At 43.0% G+C, this 16,811-nt stretch overlaps 1 protein-coding gene across 1 annotated transcript in view; it reads left to right on the top strand.

Moving 5' to 3' along the window:
• Positions 1-302: 302 nt before the first annotated feature.
• Positions 303-16,811, top strand: part of eif3ea (eukaryotic translation initiation factor 3, subunit E, a) — a 28,122-nt gene continuing 11,613 nt past the window's right edge. Inside the window, exons 1-8 of the mRNA XM_031874472.1 lie at positions 303-422; positions 4,680-4,797; positions 5,048-5,165; positions 6,931-6,973; positions 8,609-8,713; positions 13,590-13,715; positions 13,978-14,102; positions 16,324-16,450. Coding sequence (XP_031730332.1) covers positions 333-422; positions 4,680-4,797; positions 5,048-5,165; positions 6,931-6,973; positions 8,609-8,713; positions 13,590-13,715; positions 13,978-14,102; positions 16,324-16,450 — 852 coding nt within the window. The 5' untranslated portion in view covers positions 303-332. The remainder of the gene's footprint in view (positions 423-4,679; positions 4,798-5,047; positions 5,166-6,930; positions 6,974-8,608; positions 8,714-13,589; positions 13,716-13,977; positions 14,103-16,323; positions 16,451-16,811) is intronic.

The raw sequence follows: 16,811 nt of genomic DNA, 5'->3' as shown, positions 1-16,811 counted from the left end.
ACTGTATATATATATATATATATATATATATATATATATTATGAATGCCTGCACATTGCAAAAGCATGACTAGAACCAGAAAGTAATATAATAATAATCATAGAAACAGTTCAAGCATATCAGAAATAAATATATTGAAAGGAGTGCACAGTGGTATAAGAGTGCATAGTTAAACAAATAAATAAATAAAGTGCAAAAAAACTATTAGTCTATCTATCATAGATAGATAGATAGACACCTTGGAGGTTGAGGATGTTGAGCATGTCGCTGATTGGTCAGTCCCTCTTTACACAGCTGCATCACACTTCCGGTTTCCTTTCCTCGGAGCAAAGATGGCGGAATACGACCTCACCACCAAAATTGCTCACTTTTTAGACCGTCATCTCGTTTTTCCTCTGCTGGAGTTCCTGTCTGTAAAAGAGGTATGAAATATATAAACACGTAAACATTTCGTTACATTTTTTCGTTGTTTCAAAAAGCTATATACGGCTTTATAACCGTTTTAAAAGCTGTGTGCGCGTTAAGGAGTTGGTCACATTTTCTGTAGCTGTGTAAAGTAAACGCATTCAACCAGAGTGGAGCCGGATATATAGCTCACTGCCTTCAAAATAAAAGCGAAAAATACGTCACCTTTGACAAACGGAACGAGAAACTTTTGTGGAGAACAGAACAAAAGAAACAGCAGAACAACGTGTCAGTGATTAGATCAACACATGTAGAGAAAATACAATTTGGTATTTCGGAATAATAGTTATATGTTATGTTACACACCGTATTACTACACATTACTTGATTTTTACATTGAAAATATAGTACCGGAAGTCATGCTTTGATTTCGACTAACTTTACAATGGTTGAGCAGCCACGCGCTGTTTCAGATTCAGATGATTGTTGGAGAGCGCCTTATCACTAAACACGTTATCAGTAGCTGGGTTGAACGCAGTCTATGGTTGTAACGTTACACAGTTGTTCTGTGGTGCCTTTCATAGACTGCAGGTCAGCCCAGATGCCGCCCGGTACCTTTATATACTGGGAAATTAACCAGTCATACCCGGGCTAGCACAGGCTATGCTAACCCTTGGAAGCTAAAAAAAAGCAGTAATAACATAACGGGACACATATTTAGGTTAATGTTGTGACATATTGCTCAACAGCTGGAAGATATGTACCGTTATTAATGATGTTAACTATTAGCAGACACCCGCCATGTTCACTTATAGTAACGTAAGGGTGGCCTAGCTAACCTTTAACGTAAATTGCTAAGCTAATAACAAGCTAACCTTTAGCCAGTATGCCATTCTGTCTCGACTTGCCTGCAGTGGTGGGTAATGCTAATGAAAATACTCAATTAACGTTAAAAATACAATAACTCCGATTATAATTGCTCAAGTAAAATTAAAAATGACCATTTGACATGAAATTACTCAAAGCACAAGTAACTTTATGTTTTAATATTGTTTATTGTGTACGGGCCAAAGATATTAACATTAAGTCATTTTATGCAAGTCCCAGTCAAGTTTCACTTTAGGTCAAGTCTCTTTTGTTGCAGTGGATCAATTAAGTAATAGTCAACATGGTTATTTCTAGGGAACGCACTTTGCGTTGTATGTTGATCATCTCTAATTTAGCTATTTCTGTTTTAATACAATTATTTTACTTATTGTTTTTTAATCTACATGAAGGTTTCAAGGAGATCACTTGAAAATAGTTGCCTAGCCTAACTATTGTGGCCTGTATCTGTTGTTTTCTTGATATGGACACGTAGCCAATTAAACCACTTTGTTTAATTATGAAGGCCCCTGCATAGGATTCACCTTCTCCAATAGCACAGGTGACTAATACAATGGGATTCATCCTGAAGCATCTATGAACGCCTTTACAACGTAAAGACTTGATGTGGCAATAATACAGGAGCAGCCCGTTGCTGAAAGAAGTAGCGTTACGCTACATCTCCACCCAATCCAGTGAGTGCGCTGGAGGACTTACTGCCAATTAAATTGTCCCCTTCATGAGTAAGTGTCTACTTCCCTCTGGTGACATTGCCTATTGTGGAATGCACCTGATTGGTCCCTGGTTCTCTACTCGCCCTTTCAAACAGGAAACAACATGGCGGCCTCCTCATACAATTTATTATTCTGTCTCAACAATCCACCAAAATCGGCTCAACGAGAGGATTCTGTTAATCTATCAGAAACAATCCAACATGGCCACCAGTGTGCAGTCACGGGATTTGAGTTACATTCGTAGAACAAGCAAACCTTTAAATTGAAAAATTAATCAGATTTTCTCAATTCTTGGAATTGCCTAGCACATAACAATATCTTAATCTTAATATCTGTCACAAGCGCATGTCTCTTATTACCACGAGGAAGACCTGTTAAAGTTCTCCTTCATGACTGCACCCCCACAGCTTGGATGGCAGCTCATTTTGGGTCATGTTGCAAAAAAATGCATCGTAGAAAACAACTAGTTGTAACAAAGGCATTAATGGAAAATATAGTGAAGATAATAGAAAATTACTGTTGGTGTCATATCTCTTTTCATATCTCTAACATATATATATCTATATCTATATCTATATATATATATATATATCACACACACACACACACAGTGGGTACGGAAAGTATTCAGACCCCTTTCATTTTTTCACTCTTTGTTTCATTGCAGCCATTTGCTAAAATCAAAAAAGTTCATTTTATTTCTCATTAATGTACACTCAGCACCCCATCTTGACCGAAAAAAACAGAAATGCAGAAATATTTGCAAATTTATTAAAAAAGAAAAACTGAAATATCACATGGTCATAAGTATTCACCCCCTTTGCTGTGACACTCATATTTAACTCACATGCTGTCCATTTCTTCTGATCCTCCTTGAGATGGTTCTACTCCTTCATTGGAGTCCAGCTGTGTTTAATTAAACTGATTGGACTTGATTAGGAAAGACACACACCTGTCTATATAAGACCTTACAGCTCACAGTGCATGTCAGAGCAAATGAGAATCATGAGGTTGAAGGAACTGCCCAAGGAGCTCAGAGACAGAATTGTGGCAAGGCACAGATCTGGCCAAGGTTACAAAAGAATTTCTGCAGCACTCAAGGTTCCTAAGAGCACAGTGGCCTCCATAATCCTTAAATGGAAGAAGTTTGGGACGACCAGAACTCTTCCTAGACCTGGCCGTCCAGCCAAACTGATCAATCGTGGAAGAAGAGCCTTGGTGAGAGAGGTAAAGAAGAACCCAAAGATCACTGTGGCTGAGCTCCAGAGATGCAGTAGGGAGATGGGAGAAAGTTCCACAAAGTCAACTATCACTGCAGCCCTCCACCAGTCGGGGCTTTATGGCAGAGTGGCCCGACGGAAGCCTCTCGTCAGTGCAAGACATATGAAAGCCCGCATAGAGTTTGCCGAAAAACACATGAAGGACTCCCAGACTATGAGAAATAAGATTCTCTGGTCTGATGAGACCAAGATTGAACTTTTTGGCGTTAATTCTAAGCGGTATGTGTGGAGAAAACCAGGCACTGTTCATCACCTGCCCAATACAATCCCAACAGTGAAACATGGTGGTGGCAGCATCATGCTATGGGGGTGTTTTTCAGCTGCAGGGACAGGACAACTGGTTGCAATTGAAGGAAAGATGAATGCGGCCAAGTACAGAGATATCCTGGAAGAAAACCTCTTCCAGAGTGCTCTGGACCTCAGACTGGGCTGAAGGTTCACCTTCCAACAAGACAATGACCCTAAGCACACAGCTAAAATAACAAAGGAGTGGCTTTGGAACAACTCTGTGACCATTCTTTACTGGCCCAGCCAGAGCCCTGACCTAAACCCAATTGAGCATCTCTGGAGAGACCTGAAAATGGCTGTCCACCAACGTTCACCATCCAACCTGATGGAACTGGAGAGGGTCTGCAAGGAAGAATGGCAGAGGATCCCCAAATCCAGGTGTGAAAAACTTGTTGCATCTTTCCCAAGAAGACTCATGGCTGTACTAGCTCAAAAGGGTGCTTCTACTCAATACTGAGCAAAGGGTCTGAATACTTATGACCATGTGATATTTCAGTTTTTCTTTTTTAATAAATTTGCAAAAATTTATACATTTCTGTTTTTTTCTGTCAAGATGGGGTGCCGAGTGTACATTAATGAGAAATAAAATTAACTTTTTTGATTTTAGCAAATGGCTGCAAAGAAACAAAGAGTGAAAAATTTAAAGGGGTCTGAATACTTTCCGTACCCACTGTATATGTATGTATGTGTATCTATCTATCTATCTATCTATCACAATATAGCATGTTTCTGGTAATTCAATAAATATATAGTTTATATGTAATTACCACTTGGTTTTTCTAAATTCTTGACAAATGAAAAGTGACTTTTCTCATTTAATTAACTTTAGTGCAAAATAATCATATTTTCTGAGAAATTTGACTTAGTATGTGCGTATTATCAATATAGACGTCGTAATCATTCCTTAATATGATTTCATCACGATATGATTCCATTGAAAGACAATAAATTATCGTGTATAATTAGGCTTTCTCTCAGCCTTCGCTACTCTCCACCCCTCCTTGTCTGGGGGGTTCTTTATAACTTCATCAGAACCTAATGAAGATAATAACATTGTACAAAAACACCACACTCACCTCTGTCTTCCATCCTTGTCCCTGTGTCTTAGATCTACAATGAGCAGGAGCTGCTTCATGGAAAACTGGACCTCCTCAGTGACACTAACATGGTGGACTTCGCCATGGACGTGTACAGAAGCCTTTATTTAGACAAGGAAATTCCCCAGAGTAAGTGATGACGCCTGGTGGATACACACTCCTCATCCCCATCACTAAAAAAAAAAAAAAACCAAGGAAGATGTTAATGTTTCTTTATGGAAATCGTAAAGGGGCTCTGCACTACACCACAGCACTCCATTCCGAATTGATTTAGCAGTAAACTTTGATAGTGTTTTCAGTGCTCGGGGTAGCAGGCCGTGTACAATGTCGGTTTATGGTGCTGCGGAGCTCATGACTGTCTTCATCCGCTCTGTGTCAGCTCTCAGGGAGAAGAGGACGGAGGTCGTGGCCCAGCTGAAGCAGCTGCAGTCCGAGACGGAGCCCATTGTGAAAATGTTCGAGGACCCAGAGACAACGAGGCAGATGCAGTCCACCAGGTAAAGCCCGTTTCCTTTGCTAAATAGAGAGTAGTAGCATTTCTCTGTTTAACCATTATCCTAAAATAGATTTTTGATAAGCCTCAGTGAGGTCGTGGAGTTTATTCCCGGTCTTACTTGCCGTGATTCTGGGATCAGTAGAACGGGTTATTTGGAACGGTAGACGGCACAGCAGCACTGAGGAAGGATTCTGTGGAGTCCATGCAACGGCCCGCTTTGAATGAAAAATGCATTCAGCCTGACAGCAAATACAGACGTAAAAAGTAACGGACGCAAGATGTTGCGGTTAACTTTATTAAGACTGTTTTGTCGTATGCCGTGATTAAAATAGTTTGGTCACATTCGGTCTTTATCCTCTCTTTTTTGTTTCTTGGCGGGAGTGTGTATAGTTAATCAAAAGCATTTTCCATTTCCCTCTCTCTTTAGCTTATACCGTTTTGTTATATTGTTTCAGTTGGGCTGCAGACATTTGTTTATTTAAGATGCGGCTTTGTAGGAACTGTTATGTGAGATTGGAAGCCCGATAATGGCAACATTGACTTAGCACATGTCTGTGCTATCGTTAGGTTGCTGTCAGGACGAAGTAAGGAGGAAATCGTCCTTTTTGTTTTGGATGAGGGCTCACATGTCTGTCTTAAGTTATGCATTGCTTTTTTTCTTCAAACCATTGGGTTCGTAAAACAATAGGAAACTCATCTGGGGTCAATGAAGAATTCTCTCTCTCTCTCGAGCCAACGGACATGCAAAAAGTTTTACTCCATCATTATGACCCAAGTTACGCTCCATGCAGTTGCTTGTTTTTAACATTATTTCTGCATTAGAGGATCATCCAGTGCTGGAAACCAGGAACAGTTTAATATTTGAATCCTGTCCTTTGTGGTTTACACGCGCGGATCCACAAAGCATTTTAATGGCTAATAGAACCTAATGGTCTAAGTACTTTTATTGAACAGTTAGTTAATAGGCCTACATGCCTTACCAGGCTTTATTTGGACAACTGCTGAAGCCAGAAACCGAGCCCAGCTATTATAATAAATCATGTTAGTACCATATCTATAAACAATCTGTCATTATAAGACACACTCCGTGGATTAGCATCACCATTAGGGTGAACTTTGATGCATGTTCTCATTTGTTTGGACTTGTTAAAGCAGCGAGAAACACTTTTGGTGTTTTTTTGAGTCGACACGCTGCCGATGGCCCCTTGACTTTTTTTGGCGCTGAAGATGGCGGCACAATGCCGTGCAGACTTTTCCACCAACAGTTGCCACTTGTCAGACAGCTCGGCAGCTGACTCTCATCTAAATCCCATAACAAGTGCAACGCACAATATTAGATATTTTGTATCCGCGTCAACACGTCCTGGGCTGTGGCCGTGAAGAATTCTGCCTCGGCCTAAATGAGCTTCACGTAACACACAGTCACACTGTAGAAGTGAGCATACTCTGGAAGCACACAATGTTTAAATGTGGTGTCCACATTTTAGGTTACGGGCGATACGACAGCTTAGAGGAGCCAGTTTTGACGAAGCCATGGAGACTGAAAAACTGTGCTGAGAAATAAGATATAATTTGTTAGACATGGCTTGGATAAACAGCCGATCGCACAGTTTTAAGAGTGGTCTTCATTCACGTACGGCTGTTGACCAGAAGTGGAAAAATATACCTGAACTGGACTCCGAAACACCAGGATGTCAGCCAAACGGCGACTCAAGTTAAATGGCCTCTAACTACAGGAACTGTCTCTCTTTTTTCTTCTTTTGCAGAGATGGACGAATGCTCTTTGACTACTTGGCAGAAAAGCATAATGTAAGTTGGCCCGATCTGCTGACATCTCACTTCTCCGCTGCATTTCCCATGGCTCCTGTGTGAACCCACGGTTGTTTTAGGGGCGAAGTGGGAGGGGCGGGCCGAGCAGGGAACTGCAGAACTTCTTCCCAAAAACCCTTAACTCATTTTCGGGGTTTGTATGGCTTGCACAAATCCTGCGGACATTTGCATTCTGCGGTGACGTGTTAAGAATAAACGCTCGCGGACTCGTGGAAAGAGCCGCAAGAATGCCGGAGGTTCTATATTTACCGGGACGTTTGGCTCCTCGCCCTCCCCCTCCGTCGGTCCCCTCCCAATCCGGTGTCCCGCTGACCTGCTCGCTGTCCTCAGGGCCCCTCAGCACGCTGTGGGAAAGGAGCACCCACGGCCCGTCACAGTTCTACTGGATCTCAGTGGATGGCCTGACGTCAGTGCACTGCTGTGAGATACTGGACAGCAGGAAGAACGGTTAAATATAGGAAGACGAGCAGGCTTGATAGGATATATATATATATATATATATATATATGGCAACGATTGAAATGTTTAATCGCGATTAATCGCATGGATTTTTTGCGATTAATCGCATTGTTATGACAAAGTTCAATAATGAATTCAAATGTAGTGTATTGCGCACTTTTATTTTAAAAGTACTGCTATATGAACAAAAGGGCAATAACATTTGGTTTGCAAACACTTATTAAAACAAATAAGGTGCTTTTTAACAGCAGTATTCTCTTTACACAGTAGCGATCATATTTCTTATATTATATCATTCTTATATCATGTATATTTTCCTTTTAACTCACGAGATGCAGGTAGCATGTTTTATACTTAATGTGAATATAATTCATACTTTGTTGGCATCTTATTCTGAAAACCGGATGTTGTCGCATGCTAATCTTTCCGTTAACTTTCAAAGTCCTTCGCTTGCTCCCGACCTGTGCCGTTTGAATGCGTTTACCGTGAATTTCAGCATATAGGTGCACTAAAATGTAAGTGTCTGCTGACTTTACCGCAGCGATGTCCAGTAGTCTCCAGGCAGAGCAACAGCTGGTGCATGTTGTAACTCTGCTTGTCTTGCTTTTGTTTATCTAAACATCTCCCACAAGCTGCATCAACGTAGTTTGCTGATGACTTCCTCCACGGACTTTCAAAATAAAAAAATGCGTTAACGTGCTATATAATAATTGTCGGCGTCAATTAATGAATGCGTTAACGCGTTATATCTATCTATCTATCTATCTATCTATCTATCTATCTATATATATATATCGCTGCTCATGGCAGAATACCACCGATATGCTATCTATTCATTTAGCAGCGGTGTGCCACCAAATGATGTTACTTCTACAAATAAATATGCAATTAAATAATTAGATGTGCAATTTAGTTCATATATTTCGCTGCAGCCCAGATGTTTGAGAAGTAGTATTTGATGACTCGCCCTCACCCTGAAACACCCAATATATGTGACACAAAACGGGGGATTTCCTTCGGCGCCACAGCTGCATGACATTACAGAGCGAGCACAATGTTTGATTTCAAAATATGTGTTGTTTTGACTCGGTCCGGCAACGATTCACATTTTCTCCGTTTGTGATATTGATACTTTCTTCGTCTTCCTTTTTGAAGTTCCGTCAGGAGTACTTGGACACGCTGTACAGATATGCCAAGTTCCAGTACGAGTGCGGGAACTACTCCGGAGCTGCAGAATACCTGTACTTCTTCCGGGTCTTGGTAAGTTTTTTTTTTTTTTTTGTTTGTTTTTTTTTTCCCCCAGCGTCATTGACACCAGTTAAGGTTTATTAGTGATGTTTGCTGATCACTGCACACCTTACCTCACTTAACAGAGTGTCTGGACTATTTTACCGTCCCCGTTCATATACTGGCATCTCTGACATTGAACATCGCATTATGTTTGCCGGATTGCTTTAATTCCTCATAAGGCCAACGCTCGCATAGGAGAGGAAATGAACACTTAGAAGTAATTGAATATGAAAAGCTGATGTCACTGCCTGTTCAATTCCACGCACGTCTTTAGTATTGGGGGAGGGGGGGGGGCTGCTGCACTAAGACTGGAGTAGGATCTTTTACGGGGGCCAAGTGATCAGTGGTGGACCGGACTGCATAATCTGTCTGTAGTCTGCTTCAGCAGACAGCTTATTGATTTGAGTGCTGTGGCCAGAGAGTCCCTAGTCACGACTTCTTGAGTTTACGATGGGCTTAAGTTATGCGAGGCATCTCTGAGTTAGCAGGGAGGGCTGCGCACCTGTGACGTCTTTTCATTAGGCTGTGATTTCAAATCATACAATCCAAAGGTAGATAAATCTTTGTACAAAAATCAAATAATGCCAAAGTATGTTACGCAAAAGACGATAATTATAGTTCACAGAGTATTGGCAGTATTCTCGTCAATGAATTTGAACTGTTCAGCTTTATCTTCTGGGCCGGGCTTTTCTTCCATCACAAAAGAAGAGGTATACAGGATTGTTGCAGTGATCGGCATTCTTAGTGAAGTGGAAGTTTCCGGAGTTCGGGGTATGTGAAGAAAAAAGCTTGTGGTTAGATTCAAGGTAACTTCACACTAGAAGTTTTTAGCAGGCGCTAATCTGCTGTTGACTAGATCCCATGGCACATTAACAGTGAAGGAGGGCTGTCAAAATTGACCACAAAACGATGTTCCATATTTGTCGATATTAGACGACGAGATTCAGGGAACTTCCAGAGGAACGTAGAAACGCTGAAATTGACTTTGAAAATTCAAGGAACAGCAAGCGACTTGGTTGTTTATGTTTATTAAATTACGAGACCGCTACGTGATTTCAGTTTTTTTAAGTCACGGACCTGATTCTCCGGACATTGTCCAGAGTTCACATGAGAAACACAACAGGTGTCCAGCTTGTGTATTATTAAATGTAAGAGAGTGAGCTGGAGGAAACAACACCAAGTGGAGGTTGTGTTGCGCCGGTCATAACACAAATTTTTATGATAAAAAGTAAACTCTTTTTTCCCCTTACCAATGGAACCAGGAATTGGCGCGAGAAATCAGGCACCTGGACTTTGCACTCATTGACTATCTCAACCATAGAGTTCTCTACTGTGAAGTTACCGAGTGGTGTGAACTGTACAGCAGCTCTGAGGTCTGCGTCCAAGGTGATTACATCATTAACTATGCAAGCAGCTGCGCCTGGCTGGCGTCAGTTGTTGCCTTCGCTGAAGCTGCCTTCAAGGTCGCATGTCGGGCATCCTCAGCCTAGTAGCTCCCCTTTGTTGACTTAGATTATTGTTCCAGTTGTAATAACACCACAGTTCCAGCAGAAATTCAGCTGTCTTCGATGTTATCTCGCATCAAGTGTTGAACATCCCATAATGACCAGTTGAACCGGCCCGCGTAGCTAGTGGTTTTCCAAGTGTCACTCACTTGTCCTCCTGCTTTTGTTGGTCTTTGGTTCGGCATTTAGCTCTGCGGTAAACCAGGGACCCCTGAAAGAATGGGCAAGAATAAGATCAACATTTTGTCTATTCATTACAGCGAAAGACATTCAGACCGTCTTTTTGTTCCTCTCCTAATTGGCATTTGATACTGCACCGCGTCGCCCCTTGTCTTTTGGGATGTCAGTGACTCTGGCTAGTCGTGCACACGTCACTATGCCGGAAAGACTTGGCAGTGGCTCCGAGCGATGATAAACCCGCATCGTTACAAGCAACCCTCTTAACCCGAAGCAGTCGGGCACTTCATTTGATGGGTTTTTCTACTGATCTGCTCAAATCTGTAGAAGGACGAGTAACATCCGAGACAAGATGACGGGTAATTCACCCAAGGTTTCCACTTCCACTCCCGACCAAAAAAAGAAAGCATTAAGAAAGGTCTTCAAAAGCTTGCAATAGATATGTCCCACTGTTCCAACAACAGTTGTTTATGGCTTTGCAACTCAGTCTAAATAAACCAAAATTGCTCTAATTGAGGTATGTTGTTCGAAGTCCAGCACTGATTTGTTTTTTTTGTTTTACCCCTAAAACATTTTGAGTTCCAAACAGATCAGGCTCTGTAACTAGATATCTGTTGCTTACTCTTGACAACGCGAGAGGCTTTTCAGATGTGGAAAAGGTGGAAATGGATTTCATTAGTGTGAGTCTGTATACCCCCCCCTCTTTTCGGTGTTTTGTGGACCTCCCATCCTCACAGGCCCCTTGTCCGTCTCTCCCTCCCCCGCATGGGAGAGGTGAGGCTCCATAAAGTCATTTAACGTGGGAAACCCAGTCAATTAAACGAAGGAAGCCAGCCTTGCAAAATCCATGCCTCAGGTCCAGTTACAGCGTGGCCTAGCCCGAAAAGAGCAACTTATTCATATCATCACTTAATGCAGGGATTGAATGTTAAGAATAAAGATTAAGTATCCCGACGGATCACCAGCACAGTCCATTTATTGTTGCTGGCCAGTCAACGAAAATGTGCCCGTTTCACAAACCAATGGAAACTTAAGGTAACTGCTGGAAAAACCCAGGTACTGAAACTTTTCTAGCGTGGCCACTAGTGAAAGCCAGACTGTGTGTGAGTGTGTGTGTGAGTGTGTGTGAGTGTGTAGAAAGTTGCCATAATGACCTGAAGGTCAGCCAAACGTAGCAGGCAGGGACTTCCAGGAGAGGGAAAAAAAATAACCAACACAACACTTTCAACAGATGAGACGCTGACCTTTCTACTGGCAGTGGAGCTATTTTTTTTTTCCTCACTGTTACAATGCTGATCTTTCTTTGGACTTCTACACTTTAAAAAACAACATTTATAATGGACCCTAGTTGTGGTGTGTGATCAAAGAACGTCTGTTGTACCGGATAGATGGGCACAGGAGGCTTTCTAAATGTTACCATGTCATTATAGCAGCTCGTTGACATGTTATCAGAGATTAAATGGTATTTGCCAAGTTAAAAAAAAAGAAATCCTCTATATCCGGATAATCTTCACCAATTTGTGGGGTTCCTGCGGAAGCCTGCTCTTTTTTAGTGTTTCCTCTGCTTGCACGTCTGTCGTGTCTCACAGTCCACTTCAGCGGCTGTCCGACGGCGGACGGGGGTGTGTGGTTAGGATCTCGGTTTCTCCAGCCGCTCAGCAGACACCCACCCTGACTTCCTGCTTGACTCATGTCACTGCGTCTGGTGTTTGGTGTTATCGTGAACCACCGTGGCGCAGAGTTTCCCATGAGCCCCAGGGTGCAGTCCAGTGTCCTACTACAGAGCGATTGCCTCGCTGAGGTTCAGAGGCATTCTCAACCTGTGCTTCATTACCTGACTCTTTGTTTTTTTTCTGTTTGTTTCTAGTCTGTTCTGGAAATCAGAAACAGTAGCCTCTGACATTTTTGTGTGAGTGATTATCCTCACAAAGATGTGTCTTGTTAGTGTCGGTTCATATTTCAGCCTAATTACCTCGTGATAACGGCGGAGTTGTCCAGAGTTACTGAGGGAAAGGGGGGGGGTTATTGCAATTATCATTCTCAAGACTGAAGTAGAGTAAAACAAAATGTTCAAAAACGCAAAAAATGTATAGTCATGTTTAAGTGCACAGGATATGTCTTTGCGATTGTTATTTCTTAGGTTGTCAGTCTCATCACTAAAGCTGCCGTTAGTTATATTAACCATCAATGGATACATTGAATATTTTTTCTTTCATAAGAAAAACAAAACATAAATTGACCAAAGCCCGTCACAACTTACCAGATCTCAAAGTGGTTTCTTGAGATTTGAACTTAAGATTCTTTACTTAGTCTCCTCCTCCATCTGTCCTCGTAGAGTGGGCGTCGGTGTAGTGTCAACGATAAAGCAACACAACGCACCCTTGGGCAGGGATGTCGTTTTTCTTTTAATCCTAGCTTGTACAACCTGTATAATTGTTTCACCCAACAGCATTGTGCAGTAACTAAAACATTATCATAAGGAATATCTTCTAGCTGTGTGTGCCCCACCCGTCTAATTGCTTGTTAGTCTTTCAGGTTGGTGGTCGCTCATTTTTCATATAATTGAAGTTAATAGCACAATTTTGGATTTTTCAGGTGTGGAGTGTAGATGGACCCATATTTTAGTTTTATACTTTTTGTTGGTGATATAAATAGAAAATGCTTGCTGTAAATAAGGCCCTCTAATAACCCACGATGCAGGTATTGATTCCAAGTCTGTCATTGCTGATTGGCCGTTAGGTTTGAGGACCTTCAGCCTTTCCCGATCAAGTAAACTGCACTGCAACCAACATGCTTTAGTTCTAGCAAACTATTCAGACAGCGTAATGGCACACATGCTCCAAATAGGCCTTCACTTAATGTGGTAATCTAGCGATCAAACTCTATGGTCAACTGCAATGCAGTGGTTGTAGTATCTGAAAGTGCAGAAAATTTGGTTTCATTTAAAGCTAAACAGCCTTTCGTGATCCGTGTCTCTTTTTCTGTCGAGTTTCATTCCCTGAGGATGACATCATTTAATACATTCATCCAGTACAAATAAGAGAAGAGGCCACTAAAGCCTGGCAAGTCGTGGCCCCAGTCTCACTGTGTATGAAATCTGTTGTTTTGCATGTTGCAGCGGTGTGCGCGTCGGGTTTTTAACAGTCACCGTGTCTCTTCCCAAGGTCCCGGCTACAGACAGGAATGCCCTGAACTCTCTGTGGGGCAAGCTGGCCTCCGAGATCCTGATGCAGAACTGGGAGGCTGCCATGGAGGACCTCACCCGCCTGAGGGAGACTATCGATAACAACGTAAATGCCCCACTTCTCTGAATTTGATACCACATTTCGATTCCCTTACATGGACTCTCATATTGACGTTTCACTTTCAGTCGAGCTCTGCTGTGGCATCTTAGTCCTCACACACACACACACACACACACACACACACACACACTCGTTTGACTACTTAAGAACTTGGATTCGAGTATGAAGTGGTTGTATGCTTGATGATTATTGTTACCCGTCATCTTCTTCACCTTCCTCCCTTGCCTGTATTTCTGTCTTTGTCCAGACGGTCACCTCCCCTCTCCAAGCTCTCCAGCAGAGGACATGGCTCATTCACTGGTCTCTCTTTGTCTTCTTCAACCACCCCAAGGGCAGAGACAACATCATTGAGCTCTTTCTGTACCAGCCACAGTAAGTAACATTATTTAGTTTCTCGCTCTAACCCCTGCTTTTACGTCCAGGAAGTTGCGAAACGTTGACAAGAATACCCGGAAGTAGTTGTAAAGATAAGATCCATCTCCACAAAACAAGGGCAACAGGAAGTTGCCAAAGTTCTGTAGCTTGGGTGAACCTTGTGTCTTGTCGGCTCATTAAGGTACAATGAGATGCAAACCAGTTTGAACTAAAGCATACGCAGAATAGTCACTTGTGTAAGCCGTTTTAAATAGCCGAGCTATGAAAGTGGTTGTAGCTTCAAGGTAATTCTGGAGCTAAAGAGGATTTGGAGAAAAGGTAATTGAAGGTGATTCTATAACATTAACTTGACTTGGAGAAAACCATTTGCTTCAATAACACATTTTTGGGTGGTGGGCTTCTTCATGAACCCCGCTGGTATTTTTAAAGTGCTTTCAGAAGTGTGTTTTCGTGTGGTCTGTTTACTCTCCAAGTCGAGAACGAGGCCATGTGCATCGCAGATCGGAAACTTTATACACTGCGTTAAAATTTGCACACCGCCTATTTTGATGTCGTTGCCCCCCCCCCCCCCCCCGTTCTGATTGCAGGCTTGCATAATTGTTCAGATGATTGGCCGCCACAGAGAGTATGACAGGCGACCACAACACAGCACACTCAAATGTCTGGTTCCCCGGATTTTACTTGGTTTTTAATTTTATTGTGGACAATTAAGGAGGCCTGCCCAATAATTACTCCTGAAAAGCTCACCCAGCCATCTGTGTGGACAAACTGAGGTAGTTTTGTGTGCTTTGCAGTTTCACAGCGGGGAAACCTCATGTTTTCCCCGCTGAGGCTTGGCACTCGTTTTCCCATCTTCTGACGGTCAGTACTTCCTTTGGCAGAAGTCGGTGACCATCGGCTGGCCTTCGGCTCCACATTTGACCTCCCTCACCCCTGCAGTCAGCAGATGTTGGTCCAAAGCCGTGTTTGTGTACTATTGACGGACTGCACCGACTTCAGGGGGAAACGGTGCTCAGTAACCAAGTATGATACAGGTGCAAGCTGGGCAAACACCAACGCCGTGATACACCGCGAGTCTATATCACTCGTTCCAATTGTTCCACATGAGTTTCTGTTCCAGACGAGCCGTGAAACGTGGCCCCGTTACCGTGTCCCTCTTCTGTGTTCTCCCACAGTCCCCCTTGAATAGAGCAAATTTGAACTCGTACTCGATTTCTTGGCTGCATGCCTCAGCAAACCAGAGCAGCGACGCTTGTTGCCTCCAAACTAAAGAAAAGAAAAGAAAAAAATATGAAGTCCCCCGAGTGGAGTGGGGTGAATGCCCCCCCCCACCCCAGATATGGTATGATGACTCATGCAAGATTGCTTGCTATTGGAGCCCTTGGAGAGTGAGTAGGTGTAAGTTAATCAGGAACACAGTGCGGAGCGTTGCGGTCTTCCACGGGAGTCGAGCAACTACAAAGGGTGGGAGAGCCCTCCATAAACCAGAATGGCCGCTGCTGTTTTTAGACTCGACATCACTACTGCCACAGGTCCCCTGTCCCTTTAATTGTTCCAGCTAATTAAACTGTTCTCTGAACACCATGTGTTCCTTTAGCTATTGAAGACCCGAGGGGGCCCACTCCACTTCCTCTTTTCAGATTGAATTTTGGTCAATTTGGGGTTGAGTGGAGGGTGAAGTTCAAAGATAGACATTTAGAAACCAATAAGGAGTTTTGGTTATACAGTTAATGGTCGATTGATTGCCATCTTGACAAGGAAAGTGGTGCTTGTGTGTGTGTGCCAGCAGGCCTTGCGCATTGTTTTTACGGAACCCTGTCTCCAGAGTTGGTGTGGGATTAGAATCAGCCTGTAACAGCGTCCTGTCTCTTGTGTTCAGCCCTCAGCCAGTTGACCTGTGGTTGAAACATCAGTCCCTGACGGATCGGGTTTCGGCTACTGGGCAGGTCTCTGCTCACTGATCTATATCTTCTCGCCAGGGTTTCCTTTTCCACCTCCCTCTCATAGGACACTAATGAAAGAGATGGCTTAATGCTGGGTCCCACGTCCAGGAGCGAGGGTCCTGTTAGGACATTTATCTGTTTTAGCCGCAAAGGCCTCGCCTCTGTTCTAAATGCCAGGAGCCCGATGGGCAGCCAAAATGTTCTATTGTGTGTTCTTGTAAAGATCATGTCTTTGCTTACATCAGTCCGATCATCTTTATCCTTCCTCATTCCAGATACCTCAATGCTATCCAGACGATGTGCCCACACATCTTGCGTTACCTGACCACAGCGATCATTACCAACAAGGACGTCCGCAAGCGTCGGCAGGTCCTGAAGGATTTGGTGAAGGTCATTCAGCAGGTACCGCACTTTTTATTTCTGTTGTTGTTGTTGTTTTATTCAAACCCTCTGTGTTTATAAAGTGCACACAGTTATCAGCTCAATGCTCATCGGCCACACCGGCTTTGGAGGATGAGTAACTGAATGTAACCCAATAGCTCCGCTAACGCTTCCTTTTAAGCTCAGTGAGTGGATGTGGGTTCAGCTCCAAGCTGGCAAAGCCTTGAACTCGTTACTTCTGGTGAATGTGTACTCTAGCGACGCCTTCTCCACCCAATGACAGTAGCTACGGCAGAGGTCTGAGCGGTGGGTCGTTGGTCTTAATCACTAAAACGTGTGCCCAGCGCTCTCTACTCTGCGGCCTCGGGTCAGCTTGGGTCTC

Source organism: Anarrhichthys ocellatus, unplaced genomic scaffold, assembly GCF_004355925.1.
Source record: "Anarrhichthys ocellatus isolate YVR2014 unplaced genomic scaffold, GSC_Weel_1.0 scaffold81, whole genome shotgun sequence".
Taxonomy (NCBI): domain Eukaryota; kingdom Metazoa; phylum Chordata; class Actinopteri; order Perciformes; family Anarhichadidae; genus Anarrhichthys; species Anarrhichthys ocellatus.
This window is presented reverse-complemented; position numbering and strand designations above follow the sequence as displayed.